The sequence below is a fragment of the Macaca thibetana genome, chromosome 10 (genome assembly GCF_024542745.1).
Source record: "Macaca thibetana thibetana isolate TM-01 chromosome 10, ASM2454274v1, whole genome shotgun sequence".
Taxonomy (NCBI): Eukaryota; Metazoa; Chordata; class Mammalia; order Primates; family Cercopithecidae; genus Macaca; species Macaca thibetana.
Genome location: NC_065587.1, coordinates 84,738,413 through 84,747,900, shown reverse-complemented (window position 1 = coordinate 84,747,900; position 9,488 = coordinate 84,738,413). Strand labels below are relative to the sequence as shown.

Here is a 9,488-nt window from a genome sequence, read left to right as displayed (position 1 = left end):
AACAGTAGACTGAGAATCGTTGCTGCCATGGTTGTCGTGTCAGCGTAGTGACTGGCTCATAAGAGGTGCTCATTAAAAATTCCAGCAATGGTCATGGGTTCTGAAAGATAGACCAACATTCACAGGACCAATGGCTTTATCTCAACAACTTATATCCTGCATCTTAGAGGCTGATGCTAGGGGTAAGTAATTATCTGGTATTCAGCAAAAACTTAGACACTGGGATTTGTATCTATACAAAACTACTCTATAGTTTAAAATTTGAAAAACACGGCCAACACGCTGACCAGTCTTAGTAAGGGAAAACTATCAGTAAGTTAAAGCTGACTTACAGGAATAATTTTACTCTCACATATATTTGCAATCAAATCGTATTGAGTATTTTTCGTTACTCATTGCTTGTGGCTAAAGAACAAATTTCACAAAACACAGATAATTTCACATTATCCTCTCAAATTTTATTTGTATTCTGCTCTAACAAATATAGTATGAAGGCAACAGTTGTTTTTTAGTGTATGGCACAGATGAAAAGAAACAAACAGATTTAGAAGCAGTCCAGCATTTAAATGCTGGTTTAACAAAAGAGGCACGTATTATCCTATTTAGCAGTTTATACCAGATATCAGAAGCCATTTTTTTTTCCTTGCAAGCAACAGACTACATTTATTTGCATTAAGTAAAAACATACCTTGATCAAGAAAATTACTTTTTTTCTGATTTTCCTTTATATCACAAATGTCAGGGTAAGGCAAATCCTTAATGAATCATGTAATAAAAACCCTATTCCCCAAGAAAATATATTGAACATATTCTGCTAACTTTGTTATTTTTCAAAGCAAAGCCGACATGCACCACATACAGAGAAATGTCTTTTCAAATCAAGTGCATCAAGCAGAACTGTATTAATTCACAAAGAGGCTTTTCAGTGTTTCATAGAAAGATTTACAATTAGCTGCGGTGATTAATATGTGACCCAGTATCACAGACAGTGATTCGGATGCCTTCTTTGTAATTTTTTATGAAAGAAGACTTGTCCATCATCTGAATAGTTACCAGCTAGAGGAAAAGCCCCTTTGTCTCTCCTACAGCGAGGACCATTTTAATTAGAACTATTATGTTGAAGGCCTACTTTGGTCCTCTGTACGCAAACATGACTAACATAGGGTTATTTTCCTCCCTCCTTCCTGTAACCCTTCATGCCACATAGCTGGATTGGAGTTTGGTTGGAAATTGACATCCAGAATTTATGTGCAGGAAAATCCATCAGCTTTTTCAATTCTATTCCATTGTACAGCCAGCCAATGGCAGCACCAGCAAATGAAGGTTTTCTGTGTTCAGGTGTCTTTGATCTGGCTATAGTTAGATTGTTAATATTTCACTATTGAATTGGAAATTAACTTTATCATTTGTTTTAAAGCATAAAACTGTATAGCCAAATAGCAACCAACAAGCATGACGAAGCAAAAATGAAAACACAATCTAATTACAGATTGAAGATAAATCAAATTCAGGAGTGGGGCTGAAGATATTTATTCCTCATTCTCTTAGCTTCCTAGATACAAAGATTACTTTCATTCTTCTAGAATTGTTAGGCAGATTAATTCCCTCCTTCCACTTCTACCCCACCCAATTTAAAATAAATGAATTAAATGACTGTCATTGATGATAAGGAGAATGCCAGGGCTGGATAATTCCCATCCTGGCTGTTTCTAGCGAGGACATTAGGTCTCTTCCATCATTGTTCATTAGAAAATCTCTGTCCCTCTGTTTCCCTCATGTTTTTTTCAACTGTAACTCATTACTGAGGCTGAGTAGCACTAACATTTGGGAGTCACGAGAAAAACGAGCTTCTAGCAGATTGTACTTGTCAAACACTTGACAAGAATGATGGCAACTTTCAACTGAGTTATAAAGATGGCGTGAAATATAGAAACTGTCAATATTTGGATGACATCATTTCTTGGATTCCTTAAAATGAGCCTTTTCTTTGCTTTTCCAAAAAGCAACATCTAATGGCAATAGAGGATATAGATGCTTCCATATCAAACTGGAATAGCAACAGAAGGCCATAATCCGACATTATGAGGTCACGTAAATGTCATTCTTGCTGATGTCTTGATTTTATTTAAAAAATTTTTGTTAGAATATATTGCGTGTGCTGAAGTATAGCTTGTTAACTATTCCAGTATATCAAATAAGCCATCCAGAAGGGGTAACAAATTCAGAAAGGCTAAAACCAAAGTCATAGGAAGATAAGAAGATGAATTTTCCATCGAAAAAGTACAAAACTGAAGAATTTGATGGAATATTTAGAAAACAGAACATCCTTTTATTTTAGAAATAATACTCAATCCACTATTTTTCTCCCTCTGTTAGGAAAAACAATATAAATAAGTTTTAACTCTAAAGCCCTTATAAGGAAGATGGATTTAAGAAGATATGAAACAAACGATATGTTTCCACTGAAAACAATGACATGACTTTGGAACCCGGGGAGGCTGTGGGAAGTAGGCGTCTGGCCTTATACAGGCTCTAGGATAGATACCGGTGACGACGCCTGGCCTCCTCAAGATCGCCATCCCTTGTGCCCACTGGCATCTTGGGTTTTTAGTACTGCTGTTCCCCTTCAGGGCTGTATCCTCCCCTTCAGGGTTTTCTGGGTGAGGGGAACAACCATCAAATCAGCCTTGAACTTGGCATAAACAAGTGACACCATTTAAACACAGACTAGGAAGACAGAACTGCAAGCAAAAGCTCTAATTTCCTGTAATTTCAAACGAGACTACTCTGTGGGCTGTCAAGCCTTGGGTGAAGACAGGATGTTCTTTTATGGAAAACATACAGAGATTTCAGGGGGAGCTTTTGATATTCATAGGCGTATGTTTGGGTCCTAAATGCAGTGCCCCTTGTCTTAGCTTTTAACTGCAACACCTAGCAAAGGGCCATCCTTTACAGTTATCCAGCGAAGAGTCACCTCTCACTGGTGGTCTCCATGTGAAGACCTCGCGAACCAAGTAAGCTCTGCTGAAAGTCAATGCGAAAGAAGGATGCACCTGCCACCCTGGTTAGGAAGGAAGAGACCCAGATGGCTGCCAGGGCCCACCCTTCTGTTATGCCTCTGCACTGTGCTCTGGAAAAAATTCACCTTCCATATTTCTCATTAGCCACTTGGAATAAACTGTGCCTTGGGAATCCCTGAAGAAAATATTTTCACCTCACTGTCCAGACCTTTCCCAAGTGGTTTCCAAGGCTTTTGCCCATTTTTTATCCTGCCTCCTCTGTCTAGGGATTATACTGCTGCTGGGCCCATTGATTCCTAAAATGTAGCCTGCAGCTCATTAAACAACTGTCTTCCTCCCCTTCCTTTGAATACACCACTATGTGACCAGCTTTGTGAAATAACCAAGAAAGCAGACGGGGCCAGGATACACATGTGATTGTTCAACCAAGCCACTGTGACCCTGGGGCCAAGTTGTAAGAGAAAAGACAGAGATTACAAGGATAATGCCTGAAAGATGCGTTAACGTGGGTCCCTCCACCAAATTAAAGGAATTTTTTTTCTTTTTTTCTTTCTTTTTCTGCAGATAAACGGAACAAAATGCAGCTGGAGAAATTAGAGTAAAGGATTCCCCGTCCTTCTGTGGGACTTGCCTTCCCCCCACCCCCACCCTCCTCCACAGCGTGTGCTGCTATCTTCCCAAACTCCCCCAGAGCCAGGAGAGGCCTTGCGATACCGAGGATTGTCATTTAGTTCCATTTCTTTGTTCCTTCGCTTCATCTTGTGCCCCTGCTGAAGACAAAGAGAAGCCATTTGTTAGATTAAAGATAAGACACCTTCACAGGCTTAGCAAGGAATACCTTTTTAATACAGCCATTTAAATGTCTCTCACCCCTCACATAGGCCCAGGAATATCTTATTTGATTATCAAAGAGCTTTGGATATCTGAGCTGTAATTGCTGGCACATGGTATCTTTAAAGAGCATATAAATCACTGCTAATAAATGTATGCCACATTGACAATGAGCTTTGGCTGATGGGGACGATTCACTCAATTCTTCAAAGTATTCTTTGAAAACTGTAACCCTGAGTTGATGTGGCTTCCCTTTTCAGGCCCATGCACACACTCTAGTTTCCAGGGATCGGCATATAAAAATAACAATTTTCATAATGCTGCTTTGCAAAAGTCATTGATGGTTATGCCACCATTTCAGACTGTATTTATTAAATTATCTGCCTTTTTCACTACCCATGAGGGAATGCTAAGAAGACACTGTGCCCCAGAAGAGCCTATACGTTTTATTTTTTAGATTTTTAAAATTGAGGTGTAATCCGCCTACAGGAAAACAGATCTTAAGCATACATTTCAATCTGTTTTGAAAAATGCATACATTAAACCCACACCACCATCAAGATATACATTATATCATCACCCCAGAAAGTTCCCTTCCCTATTACCCCACTCCTGCTGGAACGAACAAATGATCTGATTTCTATTTCCATACATTAGTTCTTTTCTGCCCTAGAACTCCCTGTAAATGGAATCGTACAAGTATCTCCTTGTGTCTATCTCCTTTCACTCAGTGTAATGCTTCTGAGATTCGTTCATGTTGCTGCTTTGTTAATCTGTTCCTCTTCGTTGCTAACTAGAATTCCCATGTATGTATATGTCACTTTTTAAAGTTCATTTTCCTGCTGCTAGACATTTGTGTTGTGTCAAGTTTGGGGCTTTTGTGAGCACATCTGCTATGCATATTCTTGTACAAGGCTTTTGTGAATATAGGTTTTCATTTCTCTCAAATAGGAATAGAATGTTGGGTCACAGGATGGATATATACTTAATTTTACCAGAAACTAACAGTTTTTTAAAATGTGGTTGAACCATTTTATATGTTCCCCAGCCACGTGTAAGAGTTCTAGCTGCTCCACATCCTCTGTAACATTTGGTGGTGTTAACTTTATAATTCAACACTAGTGGGAACATGGCGGGATTTCATTGTGGTTCTGTATTTTATATCTGCGGTCCCTGGTTTTCAGTAATCCCAGTCCAAATTAAATTAAGCCTGGAGAGGCTTGGTGGGTATCAATCAAATACATAGCCCTACACTGCTTTATCTCCTTGTAGCACTCTTATTGAACTTAACATGTCTTGGTTATTCTCTTGCTCTCCTTCCTGTCTCTTCGTGTGTCTTTTATATTACTACATTTTAATTTGTTTTTTCTATTGCTGTTAATTATTTAGTGTTGCTCTTTTCTGATTGTTTTATGTCTGCTTTTAACTGTTTTCTCATTCAAATGTAGCTATTTTATAAAATCTTCAAAATTCCCTACTCTCTTATATTCTCATAGTGCTAATTGTCCTGTAATTTTACCTACTGACTCTCACTCAAAATGGATCATTTCCTTGTGTGTTCTGTAAGTCTTAAAACTGTAAATTCAGCTTCAGAATTTGCTTTTCTTTTGCAGAAATTCCATGGGGTAGTTTCATATTTCCATTTGCCACATACACCAGGGATCACACTGGTCTGTAATCAATTATTAAGTTCATTTTTCAATTTGTTTATTACTGCATGACTTTGGATCACATAAAATTGTGTTTCAAACTCACAGTGTATTTGTGGTTTCTATCTATCTCGGGAGCCTTTTTCTTTCCCCATGCAGTACCTGGTGCAGATCCAAGTCTTTCTGTTAATTTCTTGAGCTGGAAGTCCCAGATTTATTTATGCAGAGGTATCAGTTCCAACTCCTTACCTTGAGTGGTTCAAGGTCCAAGGTGGGCATTAAAATGCAAGACTGTGGCCATAAAGGCCTGTCTCTGTATCAACAATCTGAAGCCCAAAATTTAGTGGCTTATAATATGAGTGATTCATTATTTCTCATGATTTTACCATCTGGCCTTGACTCAGCTGGGCAGTTCGTCTGCTTGAGGTGGTACCTGCTGGGGCCACAGCATCTGAAAGGGACTCTCATTTTCTAGGACTTTTCTCCATGTGACCTCCTTCATTCTATAGGATAACCTGGGCTTCTTCCAAGGTGTCTGGATTCCAGGCAGCGAGCATTATGAGAGTGCAAAAATGGAAGTTACAAGCCTCTTAAAGCTCAACCTAGAAGCCACACTCAGTCTTCCATGTTTCTCCAGAACCAAAGGTTCAGATTCCATAACCATCTTTACTGCCCTCAAATACTTGTTGGAAAACATTTACATTTGGAAAGTGTTCCATTGATTCATTTAACCCTCCCCCTGTTGTATCCTTATGCTACCCCTGATTTTTTTACAATTACAAATTATACAACGCCAAGCATTCTTGTATTATGTCTTTGAACTCTCTATTTCACTGTATTTCTTTAATTTCCTTGAAGGTATGATTCATGGAGCAAAGGTTCCTTCTTCCTGTCAAATGACCAGATCACCTTAACAAACCCTTCTGTGTAAATATTGCTGTGGGAGTCAGTGATGTTGCACAAGTCATTCATTCTGCCTCTGTGACAACTGTGTCCAGAAACTTGCTATTGCTTAGGGAGCAGAATTTTGAATTGGAGTATTTAAATTTCCATTTATGAGCCAGGTGACCCTGTGCATGTCACTTCTCCTTCCTAGAATTTAGTTTCCTTAAACTAATTTTGGACTTTAAGTTTTGATACCTGGACTATAATCCCAGCACTTTGGGAGGCTGAGGCAGGTAGATCACTTGAGGTCAGGAATTCAAGACCAGCCTGGCCAACATGGCAAAACCCTATCTCTATTAAAAATACAAAAAATTAGCCAGTCATGGTGGTGTGCAACTGTAATCCCAGCTACTCAGGAGGCTGAGGCATGAGAATCACTTGAACCAGGGAGGCGGAGGTTGCAGTGAGCCAAGATCGTGCCACTACACTGTATCCTGGGTGACAGAGTGAGAGTCTGTCTCAAAAAAAAAAAAAAAAAAAAAAAAAAAAAAGTTTTGACACCTGATTCATTTGGGTCAACATATAAGTTCATTTTTATTTTCAAGAAAAATATCATTTTGATATTAACCAAGAAAAACAGAGTAATCCTGGTACTTTATCTGGATACTGGTCACACAGGAAAGGAATAATGTCTGTAAGAAAAAAATCTAGACAAGAAGTCTGTAGTTTATTGGCAGCAAAAGGGTAAAAGGAAAGGAAACACCGAGGTGCTTGCATTTAAATTGTTCAGGTTTAGTCTCACTTCATTACTTTTTAATGGAAACTCCTCAACCATATCATTTCTGCAGCTTAGCAGGATATTTTAAATATATAAAGAAAGTAAAAAAAAAAAAAAAGAAAAAAAAGAAATGTTTATAAGAACATGTTTGTATGAGCTTATACTTTTTAGCAGTCTTATGCTATACATACATTACACAGATACCATTACATTTAGTTTTAAGGGATGTTCAAGACCATACAGTAAGAAGACATGTATTCTTTCACACATTCCCAAACTTCATTCTTCCATGATGCTGGAGCACAAAAATGGTACAGCCAAGCCTCTTAGGAAAGTGTAGAGAACCATCAAGAACATGCAGGGAGTGCAAGGAGGTATAGGGGGCAAGGGTGTCAACGTATCATTTGTGCCTTACACTCGATGACCCATGATTCATTTATTCCATAGGTTTTTTTTTTTTTTCAACTAAATATTTTAAACCAAGAGTTGGAACAGTTATAAAAGCAAGCACGATTTCCTTCTTCTAATTCTTCTCATCAGCCCTCAGGGTATGGAAGAGGATTACAGACCATTCATGTAGCAGTGTAAAGGAGGCTTAGCATGACTAGCTCCATTTTGCTCCCCTCTGCCCCCGTCCAGTGATATCTTTTAGGTTAATTGCTTTTGCTCATCTCTTCATGTAGGGTGAGCTAACAATGGCAGGAATTTAGTTTATAGTTTAACTTTAAAGCAAAGATGACAATAGTTCCTTCCCAAAACTAACCACGCAAGAGATAAAGACAGTAAGCACACAAGTAACAACATTATGTTAAAGATTTATAGGAGCAATGTGACCTGACCAAGGGCAAAGAAGTTTCACAACTCCCCCTTGGACCCTTGCTGTAGCCCAGATATCTGTCACCTCTTGATCTCAACCACCTCCCTCTTCCCTTTCCTCAAAGATAAAAGGAGCCTAAAATTCTATAAATTTAAGGTGATTCCTTAGGACATTAGTTTGCCATCTTCTTGGTTTGCTGGCTCTTGGAATAAAGTCATTTCCTTGCCTCAACACCTTGTCTCTTGATGTAATTGGCTGCCATGAAGCAAGCAGTACTGGCTTTGGACTCAGTTACCCTCATCATTCTAAATATACTTTAGTCTCTATTGAGAGATTTAGAATGTTGGTCTGGAAAAACTCCTAAACATGGTCTGGACCAGGCTTTTTATTTTCCTGGGAGTTCCCTGAAGCTCATTCAATGTAACAAACCTTCCTGCAGATGCACGAGTCCACAGGTAGTGGTGTGAAAAAACAGGACCTAAGGCGGGCTTGTTTCTGTCCAAACACACTCATATCACTCATATTCCTTTATACAAACTCCAGGGCAAAGATTGAGTGTTATGCTTAAAGACAGATATACCAAGTAACTCAGCAGGTAGCTTCTAGAAAAGCAATGCTTCAGAATCACCTTGGAGTTTCTGAAATAATTTGACCACTCCAGGAGGCCAGGGGTGAGATGGATGGAGACATATTTTACTTGTCAAAGCACAGAAAACCAGGGTATACATGATTTGAATGTGCTGTAGCTCATCTTTTCCCCTTCAAGATGGCAAGCTTCTAGGGGTGATCCTTTCCCCTTACGCTGTGTTATTTGGTTTAAAGATTTTCAAAGTGTATCCCAAGCCATGCTGTGGGAACTTGGCAAGAACCGAGGGAAATCCAACATGTTATTTGCAAATAGTTTTATGGCTGGTCGATCAATTGAAAATCTCACCACAAGGGGCATCTTACCTATTAGTTGATCTTCTTGTTGACTCTCTGTTGGGTCATTTACCTTGTCAACCTGACTATTCATTTCCACTGTCACCAGAAAAAAAAAAAAAAAAAAAAAAAAAAGTTAAATATTCATTAAACCTAAATCTCTGAGACACATCAAAATGGCCCATGATTTGATACTTTCCTGATTTCCTATTTGTTGCCTCTTTTCCATTTGTTTCATTCATTCAAGATTTGGGGACTATTCTTGTAGATTTTTACTGGTGGGAGGAGAGGATATACCTCAGACATCCCCTTCAAATCTCATGTTGAAATGTAATCCCCAGTGTTGGAGGTGGGGCCTGGTGAAAGGCGATTGAATTGCAGGAATGTGTCCTTCATGAATGGTTTAGTGTCATCTTCTTAGTGATGAATGAGCTCATTCGTGAGATCTGGTTGTTTAAAAGTGTGTGACATGTTGCCTCTCTCTCTTGCTTATTCTCTGGCCATGTGAGATGCATGCTCCCTCATCCCCTCCCATGATGATTGTAAGCTTCCTGAGGTCCTCATCAGAAGCAGATGCTGGCACCCTG

The 9,488-nt window shown here is 39.0% G+C and overlaps 1 protein-coding gene across 9 annotated transcripts in view; it reads right to left on the bottom strand.

Moving 5' to 3' along the window:
• Positions 1 to 436: 436 nt before the first annotated feature.
• Positions 437 to 9,488, bottom strand: part of MACROD2 (mono-ADP ribosylhydrolase 2) — a 2,111,745-nt gene continuing 2,102,693 nt past the window's right edge. For 7 of the 9 annotated variants that reach the window (XM_050745635.1, XM_050745637.1, XM_050745641.1 and 4 more), the window contains 2 exons: positions 8,932 to 9,000; positions 437 to 3,790 (listed from right to left, as the gene is read on the bottom strand). In XM_050745635.1, the coding sequence (XP_050601592.1) occupies positions 3,744 to 3,790; positions 8,932 to 9,000 (116 nt within the window). In that variant the 3' untranslated portion in view covers positions 437 to 3,743. The remainder of the gene's footprint in view (positions 3,791 to 8,931; positions 9,001 to 9,488) is intronic. The other 2 variants (XM_050745636.1, XM_050745638.1) reach the window with 1 other exon arrangement.